Source organism: Esox lucius, chromosome 6, assembly GCF_011004845.1.
Source record: "Esox lucius isolate fEsoLuc1 chromosome 6, fEsoLuc1.pri, whole genome shotgun sequence".
NCBI classification, from domain to species: Eukaryota; Metazoa; Chordata; class Actinopteri; order Esociformes; family Esocidae; genus Esox; species Esox lucius.
This window is the reverse complement of record NC_047574.1, coordinates 10,274,802-10,297,538: the sequence shown is the minus strand read 5'-3', so window position 1 is coordinate 10,297,538 and position 22,737 is coordinate 10,274,802. Positions and strand designations below refer to the sequence as shown.

The 22,737-nt window shown below is 44.5% G+C and overlaps 1 protein-coding gene across 2 annotated transcripts; it reads right to left on the bottom strand.

Moving 5' to 3' along the window:
- Positions 1-1,964: 1,964 nt before the first annotated feature.
- Positions 1,965-22,320, bottom strand: LOC105021374 (exportin-5). Of its 2 annotated transcripts, none has more exons than XM_010889001.4 (33): positions 22,098-22,320; positions 21,293-21,414; positions 21,093-21,165; positions 20,489-20,626; positions 19,044-19,226; positions 18,928-18,954; positions 18,533-18,718; positions 18,238-18,314; positions 18,097-18,141; positions 17,891-17,984; positions 17,706-17,789; positions 17,452-17,577; positions 17,119-17,209; positions 16,848-16,976; positions 15,289-15,404; positions 14,806-14,961; positions 14,669-14,710; positions 14,425-14,535; positions 13,751-13,950; positions 13,569-13,665; positions 13,218-13,399; positions 9,986-10,086; positions 9,661-9,757; positions 9,401-9,537; positions 8,357-8,454; positions 8,217-8,263; positions 7,960-8,060; positions 7,752-7,811; positions 7,137-7,243; positions 6,557-6,664; positions 5,988-6,125; positions 4,652-4,819; positions 1,965-3,372 (listed from the first exon to the last, which is right to left on the bottom strand). In XM_010889001.4, the coding sequence occupies exons 1-33, from the start codon at positions 22,197-22,199 to the stop codon at positions 3,220-3,222; spliced, it is 3,696 nt and encodes a 1,231-aa protein (XP_010887303.2). In that variant the 5' UTR covers positions 22,200-22,320; the 3' UTR covers positions 1,965-3,219. The 2 variants fall into 2 exon arrangements, with proteins under 2 accessions (XP_010887303.2, XP_010887304.2); XM_010889002.4 differs by having other exon boundaries at positions 14,425-14,514.
- Positions 22,321-22,737: the final 417 nt, after the last annotated feature.

Here is a 22,737-nt window from a genome sequence, read left to right as displayed (position 1 = left end):
ATGAACATGAAAAGTATGAGCATGTACAACACTCAATACTTAGTTGGGGCTCCTTTTGCCTGAATTACTGCAGCAATGCGGCGTGGCATGGTGTCGATCAGTCTGTAGCACTGCTCAGGTGTTATGAGAGCCCAGGTTGCTCTGATAGTTGCCTTCAGCTCTTCTGCATTGTTGGGTCTGGGGTATTGCATCTTCCTCTTCACAATACCCCACATATTTTCTATAAGGTTAAGGTCAGGCTAGTTTGCTGGCCAACTAAGAACAGGGATACCATGGTCCTTAAACCAGGTACTGGTAGCTTTGGCACTGTGTGCAGGTGCCAAGTCCTGTTGGAAAATGAAATCTGCATCTCCATAAAGTTGGTCATGAAGTGCTCTAAAACTTCCTGGTAGACGGCTGCGTCGACCTCTGACCTCAGAAAACACAGTGGACCAACACCGGCAGATGACATGGCACCCCAAACCATCACCGACTGTGGAAACTTTACACTGGACTTCAAGCAATGTGGATTCTGTGCCTCTCCTCTCTTCCTCCAGACTCTGGGCCCTTGATTTCCAAAGGAAATGCAAAATTTACTTTCATTAGAGAACATAACTTTGGACCACTCAGCAGCAGTCCAGTCCTTTTTGTCTTTAGCCCTGGCGAGACGCTTCTGACGCTGTGTTTTGTTCAAGAGTGGCTTGACACAAGGAATGCGACAGCTGAAACCCATGTCTTGCATACGTCTGTGCGTGGTGGTTCTTGAAGCACTGACTCCAGCTGTAGTCCACTCTTTGTGAATCTCCCCCACATTTTGAATGGGTTTTGTTTCACAATCCTCTCCAGGGTGCGGTTATCCCTATTGCTTGTCCACTTTTTACTACCACATCTTTTCCTTCCCTTCTCTTCTCTATTAATGTGCTTGGACACAGAGCTCTGTGAACAACCAGCCTCTTTAGCTATGACCTTTTGTGTCTTGCCCTCCTTGTGCAAGGTGTCAAGTCAGCAGTCTTCCCCATGATTGTGTTGCCTACAGAACTAGACTGAGAGACCATTCAAAGGCCTTTGCAGGTGTTTTGAGTTAATTAGCAGATTAGAGTGTGGCACCAGGTGTCTTGAATATTGAACCTTTTCACAATATTCACATTTTCTGAGATACTGAATTTGGGGTTTTCATTAGTTGTCAGTTATAATCATCAAAATTAAAAGAAATAAACACTTGAAATATATCAGTCTGTGTGGAATGAATGTATACATTATACAAGTTTCACTTTTTGAATGGAATTACTGAAATAAATCAACTTTTTTGATGATATTCTAATTATATGACCAGCTCCGGACAGTGAAAACAGCATAGAAGCACACGATATAGCATATAAAAACAGAAATGGGGTGGCCACGGTTGAGTTCAGAAGTAGCCCAAAAACCTGCAACCAATACGTTTTCACACGCGACACATTGTTTGGAAAGTAGCCCAATTAAGCGTGAAAACCTCGAATATAGACACCCTGAGGCCAGGGTTCACATGCTCCGCCTTGAGGCAGAGATTAACCATCTTTCCTGAAGGGCAACAAAAAAAATCTCTGACTGATGACACTGACAGATCCAAACGCTTCTGGAGACCAAGAATTCCAGGTGGGTTGTGTGTGCGCAGCACTTGTGTCTTGGCCGTCCCACCCCCCCTTGTGGGCAACCCTTCTCAATCCAAACAAGGCTCTTCTCTCCCCTTGGAACCCGTCACCTTTCGTTTAGTAATGCTAGCATTTAATTCCTTCTAGGACCGACTGCGGAGTTACTTCACAGAGTTAAAGGAATGCAAATTATATGTAAAAGTATAATAACTGGTGGATCAGAATAGGATCACCTGCTAATGACCAAACTGTAAATGTAAAATGATAAACTGTATTTAAAACTGTATGCCACCATGGGAGGCAGTTTTGGAGCCAGCTTCTTTAAAATAACAGTAAGAAAATAACACATTAAAATGACTTACCAGTCACATTTTATTTAAAAACAGCAAATATAAACAGCAATACAGATTGAAATACTCTTTCCCCTGTGCCAGTACAGACGTTTCTTTTCTGTTTGTGTTGTGTGAATGTAGAAAAAACAATGTGTGAACATAGCAATCAGTGACCAGGTGAGATTTATAACAGGTATTTCAGCTCCAAAATGTAGTGCCTGTCAGTCACACTGCTCATTGATTACAAGAGACCATATTTTATATCTTTATCATAGATTATGTATGTATTTGGAGACATTTACAGGCAAAACAGTGACAATAGCAGCTTGAGTAGCTGTGAGCTAAATATTGAGACTTCAGCTTCTGCCAAAATAAACACAATAAATTAAAAAACAATCAACAGTAGTTCCATGCCCATCTTCCATTCACTTTCTTTTGGGATGAAGGCCCACATTTCCCCCCCCAAAATGCATACAATGTAACCTACAAAACAGATGACAAAATATGAGCTCTCCACTAGTCATTCACAAAGGGCAAACTATCCCTTTAACATTAGAGGAATGTAGTGCTGGTTTCTCATCCATTCATAGCTAGGAAAACCAGTGAAAATGAACAAAGTCACAACGATGACAGTTTTACTTGACAATCGCATCCATCAACAGTAATTAATGATCTGTACAAAACATTGGCTTGGTTTTAAAATAGATAACCTTATACGGCAGACAAGTAGTCTCACCTGAGACATATTCACTGGATCCCATTCATGTTCTTCAAGTACAAAATGTCTGCTTTCATTTAGCACCCAGGAGGATTGTCTATGTGAGCAAATCTACTGAAAAACAACATAAGCTGAACGTGTCACGCTAATGAGTAATGTGCTGTGACAACGTAAATCAAAGGTTTACCATTTCTAACCTGCAGGGTTTTTGGTAACAGCCATATTCTCTTGAAGGACAAATGCCATCGTCAACATCTTGATATTGTTCCAGCAGACAGGCGACCAGTAAGCAGGGTTCAGTCCATGACAGAGTATTCTGATTCCCTTTGTCCTGATGGGAAGCCCCAGCATGTACGGTGTAGTCAGACAGGTTCCTCCTACTGTAGATGGATAGGACAGGACCATCATACCATTGGCGAGCCAACTAAAAGCCAATGGGGCGCGTAAAAAGTGTCCAGTCCAAATTCTGTAACAGCTGAGAGTAGTGTGTGTGTGTGTGTGTGTGTGTGTGTGTGTGTGTGTGTGTGTGTGTGTGTGTGACCTGTGCTGCACTGCTCTCTTATATGTCGTCCTGCGTTTGGGAGAAAAGCGCTGTTAGTGTCCCAGTCTCACAGGTCTCCAGGATGTCTCTTTTCTCCGGCTTGGACTTCTTAAAGAGAGACGGCAGATTTCGGATATGTACCTCCTTTTTAAACTGCTGGCCCAGGGCTTTCTGTGAAGAGAAATACGGATCAGTTTAGGATCGGTTTCATTTGAATGGTTGTTGGTTGTGTTTGAGTGTGCAGGCCATATTTAATCAAACTTATAGGAAATCTATTGCCTGCTCTACCCAATCAGGTACAATGCATATCCTGAAATACATTCGTAAATAAAACCCATTTCAACAGTGAAAATGGAAACATTTAAGTAATTTTTTTCAATAAAAGTACCCATCCATTCACTTGAAAACCGAACTTAAATGGCCACACATCTGAAATTATCTCACGGTCTACATATTATGAGGTAGGTCATACAATAGATTTTGGGACTTCTTTGGGGTGTATTTTGCACTAACTCAAGCGTCCAAGACAAATCACATTGAGATGCAACATTCTTTCTGTTCCGGAAGGGCTGAATCTTAACTTGACCTCTGACATTTAGTGCAAATATTGACAGAATAACCGTTCTATAGAAGGAATGTCAGGGTCACGGGTATGTTGTTTTGACCTCCCACCACAAATCAGCTACACATTGAACATATTATGATCTGTATGGTGTTAGTAGAAGATTAGAAGCCTGATGTTCCTCCCTAGAAAAATAGGGTATTATTCTAGTAATAAAGCACGATAAGTGGACACATCGTAATTCACGCAACAATGTAACAAAACCATCAGTGAAGTTGAAAACACGCAAAATAAAATAGAGTTTGATTTGGTATGCATGAAGTTTGATGCGGTTCAGTCTCCAATGTTTAGGTCATAAAACGTCTATATTAAATTATTATTAAAAAAAAAGCAAGAACATCTGTCAGTCAAATGAAAGCCAAGCATCAATCATCATGTCGCCAGAATCAGACCATCAACATCTATTGGAAAGGAGCTTCATGCTCAACACCTTTTACCGAACGTTTCTCATAACTTTATCTGGAACTTCATGAAGTGCATGTGTAGCTGATTCGTAGTGGGAAGAGAGACAAACAGGGGTGTCCTATCTATTACCGGCTTAAAATCACAACATACTATCGTTTGACTCCAAGTTAGCTCCTTACACCTGTTTCCACTGCCACCTCTCACCATTTCTAGACCTTTGTAGTGCGTTGCATACTGAATACATTATATGGTTGGATGGGAACAGTTTACAGTCGCACTCATCACCACAAAAGTCAAGTGAGGTTCAGGCATGCACTGCTCTCGGTTTCAACCGGCTAGAATTGCTTCTTTTAAATTCTGTTCTGTTTTTCTAAACACGGCCGTTGAAGACCACACCAGTCTACTGCTAAGCGTCTGTATTACCCCGACGGTGCCGGCGAGGAGCTTCTTGAACTGGTCCTTCCTCTTCTTCTCCCCTAACCTCGGGAGAGAGTTGGGATCCAGCAGCTGCTGGTCGTACTGGTCCAGGGCCTCCACGCTGACCCCAGGGATTTGAGTCATCACGGCCCTGAGCTCCACGTTGCGTGGCCGCTAACCCAGGAGCAAAGGAAAGAGTCAGCGGAGCACGGAGGGTCCGACGATGACCTGCTGGCCCCGGGCTACTAAAAACCTCTAGGGGGCTAGTCAGTCAGCTGGTTTTTCCATTTCCGCGCTACCACACTCTAGGCAGCGAAGAGTCACGACATCAAGCATTATGCTACAGAGGCAGACCTCATTGAACCAATGTTGTCTTCACAAAAAAGTGGTGGCCATCAATTCACTCACTGTGTGTGTAAAACTCACCAGGTTATGGTATATAAACAGGGCCAGCTGTGTGTGTAAAACTCACCAGGTTATGGTATATAAACAGGGCCAGCTGTGTGTGTAAAACTCACCAGGTTATGGTATATAAACAGGGCCAGCTGTGTGTGTAAAACTCACCAGGTTATGGTATATAAACAGGGCCAGCTGTGTGTGTAAAACTCACCAGGTTATGGTATATAAACAGGGCCAGCTGTGTGTGTAAAACTCACCAGGTTATGGTATATAAACAGGGCCAGCTGTGTGTGTAAAACTCACCAGGTTATGGTATATAAACAGGGCCAGCTGTGTGTGTAAAACTCACCAGGTTATGGTATATAAACAGGGCCAGCTGTGTGTGTAAAACTCACCAGGTTATGGTATATAAACAGGGCCAGCTGTGTGTGTAAAACTCACCAGGTTATGGTATATAAACAGGGCCAGCTGTGTGTGTAAAACTCACCAGGTTATGGTATATAAACAGGGCCAGCTGTGTGTGTAAAACTCACCAGGTTATGGTATATAAACAGGGCCAGCTGTGTGTGTAAAACTCACCAGGTTATGGTATATAAACAGGGCCAGCTGTGTGTGTAAAACTCACCAGGTTATGGTATATAAACAGGGCCAGCTGTGTGTGTAAAACTCACCAGGTTATGGTATATAAACAGGGCCAGCTGTGTGTGTAAAACTCACCAGGTTATGGTATATAAACAGGGCCAGCTGTGTGTGTAAAACTCACCAGGTTATGGTATATAAACAGGGCCAGCTGTGTGTGTAAAACTCACCAGGTTATGGTATATAAACAGGGCCAGCTGTGTGTGTAAAACTCACCAGGTTATGGTATATAAACAGGGCCAGCTGTGTGTAAAACTCACCAGGTTATCGTATATAAACAGGGCCAGCTGTGTGTAAAACTCACCAGGTTATCGTATATAAACAGGGCCAGCTGTGTGAGGGCAGAGTTGCAGACCTCATGCTGTCCGTGCATTTGAAGTCCCTTCAGAACACTGGTATAAAACCATATGACGGCATCTGGCAAAAGGTTTTCCCCCACAACCTAAACAACCACGCAGAGACAGAGGGAGGGAAGGGGATTGAGAGGGATTGGGAGACCGTGGGAGGGAGGAGAGGGGGATTGGGAGACCGTGGGAGGGAGGAGAGGGGGATTGGGAGACCGTGGGAGGGAGGAGAGAGGGATTGGGAGACCGTGGGAGGGAGGAGAGAGGGATTGGGAGACCGTGGGAGGGAGGAGAGAGGGATTGGGAGACCGTGGGAGGGAGGAGAGAGGGATTGGGAGACCGTGGGAGGGAGGAGAGAGGGATTGGGAGACCGTGGGAGGGAGGAGAGAGGGATTGGGAGACCGTGGGAGGGAGGAGAGAGGGATTGGGAGACCGTGGGAGGGAGGTTAAAGGGACAGAGATGGAGGTTGACGTTCGGTCTAGAAATGGTCATTCCCGTCAGGCGAGTCCTGTCCAGTGTGTGCTCTACCTGTCGTAGCAGCGTCCAACAGACCATGGAGGCAGTGCGATGACAGTTACTGGTGTCCTTCCAGGACAGAGAGCTGAATGAGATGGTCAGCAGAGTCATGTATATGTCCTGCAGGGAGAGAGTGAGCAGTCACTCCCATGGGCACCGGCTGGAGAAAAACGGCCCTAATGGAATCACCAGTCTGGCAGCTCCGATCGGACCAACGCAACCAAAACGTCACTCCACCCCTGTTTAATTGGCTTGAAAAGCCACATCTAACCATGCCTGGCTGCTGGTACTAATGATAACCATATTATGTGGAATGCATCAGTAATTTAAATGAAAAGGAGCATAAAATAAAATATGCAAGATGTCTAACTCAAGGGCTGGATTACACTATAAAATGGGTAAATTAAACAAAAAATTATCATTTCTAATTAAGAACTTTTTTTTTTTATTCTGAGCTGATTTAATTATTCAAATGACTCAGAACATCCAATTTGGTGTCTCTATGAATAATTGTATAATAAAAATACAAAACCTATTCACATTTCTATAATTCTCTCATGCTGGAGGGGTGCTGTGTGTGTGTGTGTGATACCTCGTGTTTGACTAGACACTTCCCCAGCTCGGTCAGTTCCCCTGTTCCCTGGGTTGGAGCAGCAGTGAGTGCCGGGGACTCAGTGGACATCATCTCCTCCTCCACTCCTACACATCACCATGGAGACAGAGAGAGGGATGCGTTCGGTACTGCCTCAGGGCTCCGTTTCATTTACCAATAACACATCAGACATATTGGCTAAGGAACTAATGGAATCCGTTTAGACCAGGGGTATTCAACTCTGACCCTCCAAGCCAGTTCCACTCCATTTATTTCATTGCAACCCCTCTAATCAGGGATCAGTTTAGACCAGGGACACCAGGTGGGTGAAATTAATGATGAGGTAGAACAGAAAACCAGCAGGCTCCGGCCCTCTTGGCTTAGAGTTGAAGAACCCTGGTTTAGTGGGTGTTCCACAACACTAGATAACATTATTAGTAAACAGGTTATGAAACCTAAACCACATGGGCCTCTGGGAATAATGGACACCAACATTCTCCACCAACTATAAAAATGTTTTAACCTAAAACTCAGTTTGTTCCCCAAAACATCAATTCAGGCACTTTAAGTTTTAAAACAGCAACATTTCCCACAAGACTCAAAGACAACACTCACCATCTACATCCTCCTTGTTCCCTGCTGGCTCTGGTATCTTCTTCAGAATGCAGGCACGGGCTGAGGGACAAGGGGCAGTGTTAGACACATGACCAGTCTGAAATCAAAACCTACTAAACCTACTAAAAAACATGCTCAATGATGAAACAATCATGAACGTGCTCTGTGCATTACAAACATTCATTCCTCCCAAAACATGTGGACTTACTGAGCAGGTCCAGAACCTCCCTGGTGACCAGACGAACCAGCTGCTCCTCCAGCATCTCCTGAGTAACCTGGTTCTCCTCGCAAGCCTCGTCCTCCTCCCCACTACACAACACACGACACACCACCAGCGGCCAAATTGCAAGAAAGTGTGTTTCAAGTGACCCCACACAGACACCCCCCCCGCCACACAGACACCCCCCCCCCCCCCCCACACACACACAGACACCCCCCCCCCACACACACAGACAAGCCTGTTACCTGTCAGTACTCCTCTGGTTGATGATCTGCCACCTCATGTTGAGTCTCTGTACAGAAAACATTATATTTTTAATATATACGAAGCAGCTCTCCTGTTTCGTACACTTCTTCACAGGAGTAAAAGGTGTGCAAACTCTAACCTGCTGCATGTAGCTGAAGAGAGGGCCCAGCAGGGGGCAGAGCAGGCTGTCGTAGTACTCCGGAGGACAAGACACCACCAGCTGCTTCATGAACACCCGTACAGAAATGTCAAGGAACACACGCTTTACCCACGCCTCCATCCCAGGGTGATTGATTTAAATATCATTTCACTCCATTTCCCAGCATTCAGCGGTGACATGCTTTGCTTTTCAGCAGAAAACCTGTGAGAGATAATGCTGGTTCGCACTCAATTACATTCAGTGTCGGGAAACGCGTTATTTAAGTAATCCTTTACTAGTTCATCTGTTGGACAACCAAAACTGATCGTAAATGAACATCTAAATACTAAATGTTCTGTTTCTAAACGCCACTATTCTGAATCATTAATGGATTATTCACATTATTGCAAGCATTTCTAATTGCAATGCGCCAAATGTTTTTGAAGTTTTTTTTTTTTATCAGTGTGCTAGACTACAGCTGTTTGTTTTCATTCTTCATTGTTCACTGCAATGGATCTGTCGTATTGAAGTCTGTATATACAAGTGGTTGAATAAGCTATGCCTGACTATGCAGAGGCACTTGGAATACAAAATAATGTACTGATTTAAGAGATTATTGATTTAAGAACGCAAATACTGTTTTTCATTATGGAATGTGATTACTTGAGATAATAGGATTGGGTCACTCTTGCTGTTTAATGATTAATATTGCTATATGCTGGTGACTGACCCTGACTATATAATTATACGATAACCCATTAAATGTCTGCCTTCTGGGCATAAGTGACCAACACATGAATATAGAATTAAAGGACTTATCTTAAAGTAACTTAACCCTTTACTTTCAACAGCATGTAACTAAGTAATGTAAAAGGTTTCTTCATGGAAACTGTAACTACTAACTGCAATTAGTTCATTTTAAAAGTGACATTCCCCAACACTGATTACATTACATTCCTTTCTCAAGCTAGAGACAACTAAGAAGTGAAGTTGAATTAGTCAAGAACTTCTTTGATTGGCAGCTCTAATGAAGCAGAAGGATATGCAGCATGGGGCGGAGCCTGTGGTCAGGCACATTGTCCAGGGAGACAAAGGCAGAACCAACAATCTGTTCAGCCAATCCCTCGATGGTGTAGAAATCCTGCTGCAACGACGGGCCTGCATTACCCAGGATATGGTAACTGGAGAGGGGTTGGGGGTAAGGAAGAGTGTGCAGTTAACATGTGTGTGTGTGTGTGGGGGGGGGGTGTGTGTGTGTGTGTGTAGGAGGGGAAGCAAAATACTATCCAAAGTGAGGAACTCACCAGTTGTCATGGAGGGTACAGAAGAATCCCTGCATACGCTCCAGCTGAGTCTTATATACTGGAGAGTCATAGATGTCCAAAACTGGCTGGGGCAAACCTATTCATAATGACACAGGATGGATGTTTAGTAGCATTCAGTTGCCAGGAACCAGTTAAATCAGATTAATCTAATCAAGGGAGTAATAATTAGTTGACAAGTTGAATCAGGCGGGTCAACTCTGGAACAGTTCACACACATGGAACGACTGCCAGCCAGTCACAAAGCAGAGGTCCAAGAACACCTTGTATATCAAAAACAGTACAGTACAGGGGTGGTTCCTCTTACCTAGAACCACGTTCTTCTCCACTTCAATCACATCGTAGGCCTTGGAGAACATGTCACTGAGGCGACACATGTTCTCAGGCAGGAATAGACTGTTGTGGGTTCTACAAAGAGAGAATTGTTTTTCCTTTTAAAAAAAATAAATATCAAAAAGACGATCGGTCAACATTATCTGCATATCTTCTCTTTCTCTCCAACAAACCCCCCTTCAGTGACATGACAAAAGAGGAATGTTAAAACTGCCATTTTATGTTCCTTTAAAAACACAAAGACCACACGTTTTCAAGGCATAAGAAGACGTGAATCTCTTGATTTACCATGTCTAAATAACCAAGAAAAAACCAGAGACAATTACTGCGACCATCCGAAGGTACGTCGCACGCACGCAATCCGTTGTTCTTCGGTGTCACATGTTTTTGGATAACAATTCAAACCCTATCTACTCAACGTGATTCAACAGTGTGGTGCATATCGTTTAGGGGTGAGAACAAATAGTCAAGTTGTCGATAAATGCCATCCTTGTCGACAAGTTAATAAAATTTTGGAATGTTCTAAAAAATCTGTACTACCGATTGACTCACTTGGCGGCAATAATGACAGGTTATTTCTTTCCCACTGCATAGTATCGGCTCGCCTCGGTTGGTTTTGCACTGCAGATAGCGCCATGTTCCCGCCCATAGCGACATCACAGGAAAACCGCCATGACTCCACCTCCAACGCGACACACACGGGAACAACAATGGAGAGATCGTACACCGAATGCCGGCGAAAAGCTGGTGGGAACGCCATGGCCGATCCCTTACCGCCACTGGGCGTTGACACAGGCGAACAGCTCGGTCGGGGCGTTCGCTGTGTTGGGCCAGCCGCTAAGGGCCTGGTTTCTGCCAGGACTGACCGAGGAGGTGGTCGCGACCATTCAGGGAGCGGGGGCGGCCTCTACGTCGACTAGCTATGCTGGCCGTTGGAGGATCTTTGCCCGCAGGTGTGAGGATGCGGGGGTTGACCCCCTCTGTTGTGACGTGGGCAGTGTCCTGTTGTTCCTGCAGTGTCTGTTTGATCAGCAAAGATCTCCTGGCACGCTCAAGGTGTACGCGTGTGCGTGGTTTTTTTTGGCCTCGGACGCTCCAATTCAGTTTTTACTGACTGAGGAGGTGCCGGATGGGTTGGTGCCGTGTGGGCGTTGGCTGTTTATCAGTCGTCCTGTTGGACACTTCTCTCTTTGGTGAGGTGGGTGACTGGCAGGGAGTACATCTTGGCCTCGCTCACTTTGCCCTAAACCAATAGGAGCGAAGCCCCTATGGGCAAAGCTTCAGGAAATAGAACGATAGTTACTTTCGTAACTCCAGTTCTAAGAGTGGAGCGCCGCCCATAGGGTTCATGCACTGACCGGTCTCTGACTGAAGAAAGGTATGCAGGGAGACAGAGTGTGAGCCTCTCTTTTATAGCCATGGGGCACATGGCCATGAGGTTGCATATTTACATTTAAACCAATACGAAAGTAACTATCGAAAAAGAGGTAACACACAGCGAGGAAGACAGAAAGCTGTTGACTGTTTACTGCTGTTACTAGTCCACAAAAAAAACCTAAGAAATACTTTTAGACTTTCTAATAAACTTATGACGGTTTGTGGAAGAGGGTTGAGGAAATAAATAAACTGTTCAATCCATTTAGCTTATTTTCAATGTTCCTTGTTAATAAAGCACTTCAAACTAAGTTAGAATCTAAACGCTTTCTTGAAACAATGTTTTTAAACTATGATTTACGACCACTGGCGCCTTGGCACGGTGGTGGTCGTGGCCCCGAGGAGCCAGGAGGCGGCCTTTACTTTTTAGCAAAGGTGGAAACCCTACGTGGACATGCTCATTTTTCTAAACAAGAAATAATAATAATAATTATAGACATTGCCTAATGATTCTTCACATTTCAGTTAAGACCTTGCATCTATGGATGCGCTATTTATTAAGCTTCCTTCCAAGGATATCAGTAGGTTGGTTTGATTTAATGCAGACTGTAACTTAACTCTGTTAGTCTATATAGTACGTTGTTTCTTTTAGAAAGTAGTTTTTAGGAGACTGTATATAAAAACATAGCTGGCTAGATGGTCTAATACATTTTGTTGTTATGGCCAGAAAGCATTGATACACAGATGTTAGCTAATGTAAGGCAATTCTTACATCTCTCTGCGCTAACTCTTGGGAGACGATGCACGTTTTTGACATTTATAGTTCACTTGCAATTAATAGAAAAGCTTGTAATAATAATTTTGAAATAAATCACTTGTTATAAAATACTAACAACATGACAGGCCTGTGCATTAGGTTATTTACTGCTGTTATGGTACTTCTGAATCTGAATGTCTACCGAGTGAAATTATTTCTAGCCTAATTGTTTATACTAAAACGTTGAGGTTAACTACATTTTTTAATAAAACGTTGAATTTATTGCATAACATATTACAATTTATTGTAACATTTATTTTTTGCAACATTATTACAATTTACACCCTTTTTATTTCATTTAGTACCTCTCTTTTCGGCACGAGTGAGTCGGGTCGACTATACGACAACAAAAGCCGAGGAATCATCAACAGTGAAAACATTTATCATGCACATCGCTGGTATTGTTCGGACCAGAAGGCCCGGCTGTGCTTGGCGAACGGAGGACCTCTCCACTGGGACGTTCTACAACACGGTGGACTTCAAGCAGTCGTCCAAGCAGTGCATGAATAGCACCATGAGTACTCCGTCCTGAGTCTGAAACTGACCACACGATAGACACGAGATCCAAGGCAACTACGAACATTCCATCGATGCTCCACACAGCTCCCCACCACTGGCTTTCAAAACTCCCAGAGAAGAAACGGCCAGACGGCAGGATAGGAACCAAACACATGCCACCTGCTAGCCACTGCCGTCCCAGCCACCACTGCATGAGACCACTCTACACACTCACCCAAAAGTAACAGACTACTTTCAACTGCCTTTATATTCACACTTGCTCGTTATACTGACATTGTGTTTGCCGATTTTCACAGCTCATCAAGCACATGACAGGCCTGATGTCCTTTTCCCCTGACGAACCAAGGCCTTTTAGTTAATTAGGGTTTTTAATTAAAGAGCTGTAGCGACTGCTCATGTGACTGGAATTCGAAAGACACAGTTTAGGTTTTCCTTCGTGAACTATGTCAGTTTAGTTGAAGCTACGAGAGGTCAACCCCCCCACACATCCCCTTACCTGATGAGGGCCAGGAGGTTGGGCAACAGAGCCAGGACCTGGTGGGTACAAGGGTTTCTGTAGATGGGGGCACCAGCGGGCGTGTAGCCCACCACAAAGCCCCCTGCCTTGGCCTCCTCCAGGTCAGATGGCCAGCGGGCCCTCTTCACCACCCCCAGGATGGTGTATACGCAGAAGCTCAACTGTGTGTGTGTGTGTGTGTGTGTGTGTGTGTTGTGTGGGGGGGGACAAAACAAATCATTAAACATGATGTCCACCCCAAATGATGCAAGCACATTGGACCAATCAGTAGAATTTCATAAATGCCACATCGCTAAGGCAAAATGGGGACAAGATGACCCCCAGACCTACCCGTGACCTGTTAATGCCTGTTGTGTCCTCAGAGCCAACAGGCACCTGCTGATCAGCACCAACAAATGCCAGGAACAAAGCAGGATCACACAGCACACTGTTGAGACAGAGAGACAGTGATGGGGACATGTTGGTTTATTAGGGGGTGAAACTCGAAGTGAATATAGTGCGCGCGCACATACCGCCTCATCTCTTCGGAGGTCCAGCGAACGACCACAGTAGCCATGAGCTCCTCCAGGAAGGCCTTCTGCTTGGCGTAGTCTTTAAACTGGTTACTGACGAGCACCAGGGCCTCCATCAGGGCGCACTTCTCCATCTGGGTCAAGAGGGCCTCGTTGGAGAACAGCTTCTTCACGTGGTCGTACAGCATGTCAAAACACGGCTGCGTTCACACAGAGCGACACGGAGAGAGGGACAGATGGGAATGTGGGTACCCAGACAAGATGAAATACATCAGTACTGGCGTCTCAGGCACTAAACCGCGCCACCTCGGCCGTTCTAAAAGCACTGGCTGTCCCACGACACCCAGGGCCACGGGTCAGAGGAGCATTCTACACCCAGCGCGGTTGGCCTGCTGACCTCCTGCATTAGTTAGCGGTGATAAGAACGCAGCGGACGAAGCTTCCAATCTTCAACTCTCCCGAGCCCGCGGGGAGTTGCTACTAGGAGACAAGGCTGTATGTATTGAGAGAAACGTGGGTATATGGAGGCCAAATAATTATTTCATAGGAAGACAGCGATGTTCTAAAAGTCATGGTTAATGTTGTTTCATTTGGCTCTACTCAAAGCTCTGGTTCCTTTCTAGTCTGGATGAGCCTCAAGAAAAAGCGAGACGTGCTCCTCAGGAGAGACATACCAGAAGGAATTGCGGGTAGCCTCTAGACATCTTGATGATGGAGGAGCAGGCATGTCTTCGAACGTTCTTCACTGCACGTGTCCGTGGCGCCTGGAAACGGGACAGATCTGACTGAGGATTGGACAGAATACTAATTAACCAGGTAATGTAGATAATGTACTGTCACTACTTGGTCTTAGATATCCATCAGCCTTATACAGTCCCAAAGAACATGTCGGTCATAGTAACACTGAATACAGATTACCTTGCTCTCATCTACCACCTCAAATGTGATGGAGGCAAACAGCTGGGAAAGGATTAAAAAGAGCAGTTTAATTCCAGCCAGCCATGATTAATATACAGACAGGAGAGGGTCTACAACAGTGTGTGTGTGTGTGTTACCTTTTGCAGGACCAGAGTCAGGAACTGGGGTCGATGTGTGACGAAGGGGAACAGGGCGGACACATTGGTGAGGACACAGGACAGGATTAGAGGATCTCTGGTGTTGTAGTTCAATACGGCCTGGAGCAGCTCAATACCCTGATCTACAGGCAACTTCTACAACGGCCAGAGAGACACTGGAGTTAGTTTCCTCATCAGCACGGCTTCCATTGATCACATTCAGACGTGTGTGTGTGTGTGTGTGTGTGTGTGTGTGTATTTAGGTCAAGGGGAGGGGATAGGAAACTGTGTTTTTTTTCTATTAACAATCCCCTACAAGCTGTTGGGCAGCTCAATCTGAACCAGACTTCAATGTTTCCACATCGTCCTTGGGGCACTCTCTTCACCTTCTCTATTCATTTCCCTTTGCTGTCATGGGCCTATTTATATGTTGCTCTGCTTCGGGTAGACCGTTAGAAATTGGCCCGTTTTGCGTCCTAGTACCTCATCCTCCACATTCTTGAAGATCTGCGCCACAACACTCTCCGTGAAGAAAGTCATCGCATCCCACTGGACAGCTGACGGAGACAGGATGGAGCACAGCCCCTCGGCCGTCTTGGCTGGAGAGAGAAGCGAGGGGGGGGGGGGGGCACAAACAAATAAGTCTTTAGTGAATCACGTTAACTAGTTAACAGGCACCGGTTGTTTGTCTTCACCCATCATTTCCCATCACCTGGCGGCTTTCAGAGAAATGTCAGAAGAATTACATCTAATGTGCAAAAGGGAGAATTCATCGCATTCAAAAATAAGAAATCCCTTAAAAGCATCCTCAGCTCAGATGACCGGGACACATCTAATCACCCTGTTAAGCCTACGACCCCTACCGACATTCTGGCTGTTGTGAGAACCACGTTTTTTTAAACAAGGGTTCTAGGGCCCATGGGGTTTCTACTGGGAGTGGGTGAGACGACTCAAATCTCACTGGTAGTACAATAAACCAAAAAAGGCTGCCAACTACTGTTGTTAAGTGTTCACTCCTCAGGGACTTAAAAAAGAAAGACACCAAATCAGCTTCATCCAAACAGGCATGACGCTGGCGGTTCTGCCAAAGTACCTATTCCCATTTAGATTTTCTACGTTTCCTCACAGAATTGTTTTCAAAGCTTCAACCAAGACCTAATATTAAATAGTGGACCTGAGTGAGCAAATATCATAGGAAATTAGGTATGCTTATTTAATGAACAAACTCATCAGAACAACAAAACCAAACCTGAAATTACAGATTGCTGACAATGTACAGAACTGAAAGGAATTGTCAATTTAATTTAATTTCATTCCATATCGTCCTAATTTTCACCGGCCTTGTTAAATCATGTTCATTATAGCGCATTGTTATTCAAATTCTTATTTAAGTAATACTTTTTTATACAAAATCCCTAGCTGTGTGGGCATTTAGGAAAACAATTGAAAGATTTTACTGGATAATATGATGATCTAGAGCACACCCCATAACATAGCTGATCGCTCACTGGTTCCTTAATCCAGACATTGTTCAATCAAAAGGCCAACAGGACCAACCCATTGGAATCAGCTGAAATGTCAGGCGTTTTATTTTCCAATAAAAAAGAACATTATCCCACAAAATGATATCTTGGAATCCACAGGTCCTTTATCAGGGTGTAGTTGTAAGTGTCCCATCACGTGGGGGGGGGCACCACATTTCTGGGTCCCTCCAGCCGCCCCTCAAAGAGAGAACTGGAATAGTTCAGTATTCTGCTTCACACAGCTTATCAGGGGTTGTGATCAGTGCTCACCTAACGGTCCCCTGGAGGTCGCCGGGTCAGAACCGGTCATAAGTTTGGGCCCTGAGTTATGAGAGACAGTAGGCCTTGTTCAACATGGGTCGCGGTCAGTTAACCTCAGAATATACCACCCATGTCAATCAGCCACCCCAGTAACCTAACAGTCTGACCGGGCGGGATACCCAGAAACCCATGCCACCGGCAAGACAGTCAGAACCTTCGGCACGCACCTCCAACACAGTAAAAAAAAGCAGTACATACACACAATGGTCCCGATGTCAATGGGCGTACTGATCTGATAGCGCAGCCACTCTGCAGCAATCTGGAAGGCCTCCAACGGAACGATCCGACACGCATTCCGAACCACCTCCCCCTGCTGGGCCCGGAACGCTGGAACACATCGGAAAACACATCTTTAGGATTGGGATCGGTGGGAACAAGTAGGAGAACACCTTTAATAGCTCACAAACTATTTATTAATGAAATTAACATTCAACAAGTCTGTTGTTGAAACGAAAGTTATGTAGCTTACAGTTGAAGAAGGTGTTGAAGTCTTCATCGCTGTCAAAGTCATGACGCGAGTACTCACAACTGGGACTGTCATTCCTGGAAGGAAAGCCAGTCTAGCAGGTGGGACACAATTTTAGAACAAATTTGAATTATTATTCATACAATTACTTGAACATTTAAACCAAGAAAATAACTGTATACACAGTCGAAAAGCAGAACCGTTCAGTGCCGTTGTCATTTATGCTTTGTTATTTCTAATTAAATAGTCATTATGTGACACCTTTCTTGCTCATCTTTCCAGCTGCTGTTAAATGTGCTGCAGTATAGGACTGTACTAACTGTAGTAAAGTCTTACCTTGACTAGGTTGGTCATGGTGGCTCTGAAGTACTTGATGGTCATCTCAATGATGACAGGATCCTTGGAGAGAATCTCATGTCTAAACAGGGTTCCCCATGTGATCTGGGTCGCAGCCCGCAAGAACTGGTCGGAAAAGAAAAACACTTCCAATGAGAGTCATTAACAATTACATTTTGAAAAATTTACATTTGACAGGGTGATGAGCTGTGGCGTCACAGGGCTGTAGTGGATGGTAGCAGTATGTCACTCACCTGGCTTGGGTGGGTAGTAAAGGCCAGGAATGCCTCCATGTACTTGCTGAGGTTGGCCGGTACCTCTACCTCCACATCTGAGCCCTGGACCAGAAACACACAGCACCAAAGACCGGATCATTAAGACACCCAGCTGTCCAATCAACCACGGCAGTAAATAACAGAGCGAGTGTAGCCAGACTCACCACTAAGCAGCACAGCTGGGAGCCCAGGGCACACAGGACCTGACAAAGCCTCTTCAGGAAGGTATAGTGTCTATCCACCACCCCCACCGCAGGCCTGGGGAATCACAACACACCTCAGACAACAGCACCAAGCGGCCCCAGCCCAGGGCCAAACACAGACGTATAGGAAAGGCAGCGCTGAACATCACAAGGCGTTGTGTACTCACTCTGACGCAGACGGCGTGTTGCATATCGCTGCTCCAGCTGCAGACCTGAGGCCAACACAAAACGACAGACGTCAGACGCCGCACGGAGTACCGCTCCCATGTGAAGCCAGGCCTTATGGGTAACGGCCGGATTATACTCACTGCGCGGCGGACAGGATGAAGTGCATGGCGACGTCATCGAACAGTAACATGAGTGGCTTCCTGTCCTCTAGCTTCCCCTGTGGAAAGACCACACACATTACCATGACATTTTTTTACTAGGATGGCATCAATAAAACACCACAAACACACAAAATACACACAAAATACACACAGGGTCCCGTCCTAAGGGACTGTCTGAGAACAAATAAAAGGTGGGTTTCAGGGTCTAAAGGGGTGGGTCAGGTACTACAGAGACTGTCTGCAGAAAAGGGGGTGCCTCGCGGCGCGTAGGCACCTTGCGACTGATGGCGATGACCAGGCACTCGGCAGCCTCCAGCTGTAACTCTGTCTCACTGAGCAGCAGGCACAGCATCTCCAGGAGACGACAGTTGTCATTGGTGATGTGGGTCACGGCCACCCAGTCGATGTAGCCCGCCAGGGTGTTCAGAGTGGCCACGCCCACACGACAGTGGGACTTGGCCTTGCCAGGGGGAAGAGGCGCAGAAGACCGTTTAGCCGAGCGTTTAGAGGTTACTGGGGAACAACAGTCAAATGGCCACGATCCACCAAGTTTGTTTGAAAGGTGGGACATTTCAGATGGATAATCATGTGACTGTTTCTCCCCATTAACCCAATAGGCAAATATATCATGAATTGAAGACCTAGTAGACGAAAAACACTCCTTCCTACCTGCAATTCCTGACCCGGTATTCTTTTCTGGAAGAGACACAAAATGGTCAAAAACACAGAAAAAAACAACAACAAAAAAAAACAACCAAGACACAGATTAGCCATTGTCCATTCACCAGTTTGCGGTACTCGTCGACGTGGATTTGCAGGATGGCGAGGAGGAAGATGAAGATGCTCTCCATGTTCTGAGTTAGGGTCTGCTGGATGTCCCGGCGACGCTGCGCTGGCAAGGTCTGGAAGGTGATCACGTCCTCCGCCAGCCGCAGAAGGATCAACATCACCAGCTCCGTCTGGGCTTCCTGGGGGTGGGGGGGGCTTTATTCAGATATCAACTAAACTGGATTTCTGTACTGTGATGATGGATCGGCAACAAAGCAGCTGCTACCAATAGGCGGTCAGGGTCGTCTGACCGCCTGTTGGCTGTTTAACAGCAGGTGAGATTGCGGCTGATACGCCAGAGTGCATTTGACCAGAGCGGTGAGAGGCATTTATGGCTATCATAAATGACCTGATCAACATCCAGCCTGCAACGCTTGTTTCATTGTCTGCACGACTGACTTTGACGTGATGTTAATTGGCTAAGCAAGGGTAATGCTCTCAAGGGAGTATTTTGTAGTGAAATACCAATTCCTTATTTTCTCTGTCACAAGAAAGCCCACACGTTAGGCAAAGACCATTTATGAAGACTGCAGCTGAGGTTTTATTATGAGTGACATTGTCTCTAACTTGAAATTAAAAAAAAATTGCACTACAGGGGAGGAACAAAACAGTAAAGGACATGACTAGAATGCAGGAGAAACTCCAACTGAAGAAATGTGCTTTTGAAAAGTACATTGGTTTTCTTTCTGGCTAAACCTAATTCACTTTGCCTTCACTGTGGAACTATATTCATTATCATCACTCCTGTGATCTCAGATGTTTTTGATGAACTAAAAGCCATTTTTGAAATGTGATTTGATGTATTTAATCTCCCCACAAAGATGCAGTTTTTAGGAACCTAGTCTCATCAGATGCGAGGGAGAAACTTTTCAGCAAAAGCTAGTCTACTAAGATATATCATGCAATAAAAGGTAAAAATTAAGGCAGAGAAAATAACTTGAAGACATTTAAAATAGAAAAATGTTATACTGTTTAACTGAGAGGCCATCCATAAAAGTTTTACCATGTTGTAAAAACGAAGATAAAAAAATATGAAATCACACAAATTCAAAATAGAGCAGAACATTATGCTTATACATACACTATGATGCATAAGAACTGTGTAAAATACAAATAAAAGAAGCAATGTAAAATAACAGGAAAGAAATTCCTTACATTTCATTATTTCCACAAAAAAAAAAAAATTAAGCACACATTTTTTTTTTATCATAAGCATATCACCTTTTAAGCAACATTTCATTTTTAGGAACATGCTTTGTAAGACTGTCTTTGTGTATTGTTTTCTATGCAGGTTTTAGGACAAGAAATATCACGCCGAACATGTCTGGGCCCCCTGTAAATAACCTTTTGCCAATCTCTCCCTAACCTAGGAGAAGCACTAAACCAGACCCTGCTTACTCACCCCAGTGCCGGTCAGGGCCTCCATCTCCTTGAGCATTTCGGGCCAGTGCTGTGGCCATTCTCTCTTGATCATCTCCACTATGATCCGAGCGAGAACATCCTTTATGTGACTCTCTTCCTCCAGTATAGGATAGGTGCCCTGGAGGCCAGAGTCAGGATACAGAGTAGTTAGCATATTCTCTGAAGAACATCAGGGGTCCCTCAAATCAGATTCTGTTTAGTGGTAATGTTCCTAGAGAGCATGGCCGAGTACACTGCCCTTTGACAGCATGAATCCCAGGTACCAAACAGAAAAAGTTCTGACTTTGAAATTCATTGAGATATAATTAAAATAAACCCTCTATTTAAGTAAATACTCTGGAACAGATTTCTTAAAAATAACTGAGCTGATTACCTGTTGCCCTTAAATTCTCATGACTATCGAAGAAATGTAAATAAAAGTGGTAGAGTGGTACCTATTTGGGAATCATAATGTACTATTTGAATGTGGAAATAGGCATATTCTCTTTGTAGCAGGAATTTGTATTTGGGCAGTCGGACAGGCACATTGAGCGATCTAATAGGTCAATACAAAAACAGGGTATTTATCACACAGACATACTTACAGTTGACAACAAGTCCATGGCACAGTTCTTCAGGTGGACCTTCTCCTGCTGAGGCATGTTGTTCCAATTGAACCTATTCTCAGCACACAAAAAAACAACACCACTATTGGAAACACTTTGTCCACACATACAGTAAACGGGGATAGGAGGAGGGGACCAGGAGTTCTGTCTAAGAATGTTCAAAATTTGAACGAACTCACTTGACAACATGCTCCAGAATCTGCAGGCCGAAGTGTCTCACGACAGCCGTCTGGGCTTTATCTGCTAGCCGTAACCCACATTGTACACTGAAAGGACACTTCTCTTTGAATTCTTCACAAAACTGGTGAGGTAAAAAAATCAAAAAGACAGACACGTTAAAAGTATAGCTACACTCACTCAACTACCTAGACTGCAAAAACAACATCAGATGAAAACGGATTCAACTGTGAACATGTAACAGATATAATTTCATTTAAGGAGTTAGATGAACGTGTGACTGGGTAGTGCAACCAGGCTAACATCTGGCTCGCTAGATTCTACATAATAGCTAGCAATCAATCAAGAAGCATTTAAGATACTAGTTCGGATTGCAGCTGCAATGCAATGAATGAAAATTTGCTTCAAGGCTGGCATATCTGCCCTTACATTCAGTTTGAGGGCAGCATCAATGGTTCAAGCCAGACAGCTATCTAACTAATGGTGTGCAATGCCAATGAATGAAATCTGCAGCTGGCAACATGGTGGGAAGGGTAACTTTATTATGTTAGCCATCAAACGTTAGCTAGCTAAACAACCTAAATAGCTAGTTAGCTAAGCCCATTGTTAGATCCATGCAACGAACATAATTTGCAACTGCCATGATCTACGTCTATAATGCTACGTTATGGCTATGTAGTTGTATAACACAACCCATTCTCAGCAGCTGCATCACTTCGCAACGGGGAAAGTTAGCTGGCTAGCTGACACCTCAACAGCTAACACAACGTCTAGCTGCTAGCTTGCTAGCATACAGCCATTAGATACCTTTAGGGCCTCCAGGCGATATATTTGGCTAGATTCTGCATCCATCATCACGTTCACAGCTTTAATGAGCTGATCACACATTTCAGTCACCGGTTCACCCATAACTTTGAGTAGCGTCTTCAGAAAATGAGATGGAAGTTGGTGACACAGCCCTACGGAAAACACCTGCAGAATGTATGAATTCAACAACACGCGCTTTGAGAATTCACAGCATGTAGCTGGACATGCGCAGAGCTATGTATTAACACAACGTGCTGCGCATGCATCATGGGCAACTTGGGGACTTGCAGCTTTCTTGACTCTGAACTATGGAAGCGGCTAAAACCTAGGGACAAATGCAAATTAAAATAATAATTTAGTTCGATGGATTGTGCCAGCAAAGGCATTTAGTCGAACGTGCTTTTATTAGCTGTTTTAAAATGAGACTATTGAGACTTTTGCATTATTTTATGTTTAAAAAACGGCAATAAGGATAGGATTATCATAGATATAATAGTGCAAATGAGGGTTGGCGTACAAACAGTACAAATGTGTAGTATTTGCAGTATTTAAATGGAAGCCTTACTACTTTTCAAACCTTTCTGTATCCAGCCACTGGAGGGCATCATAAGAAAGGCCATTAAGCATGAAGCAAAGCAGT

Bases quoted from the DNA above. Each gene is read 5' to 3' on its own strand.
- LOC105021374 (XM_010889001.4), bottom strand. From the start codon at position 22,199: ATGGGTGAACCGGTGACTGAAATGTGTGATCAGCTCATTAAAGCTGTG. The intron at 18,142-18,237 runs GTGAGTATAATC...TGTTGGCCTCAG, and splicing joins TTCATCCTGTCCGCCGCGCA to GTCTGCAGCTGGAGCAGCGA. The intron at 14,711-14,805 runs GTAACACACACA...ATCCTTTCCCAG, and splicing joins TGACTCTGGTCCTGCAAAAG to CTGTTTGCCTCCATCACATT.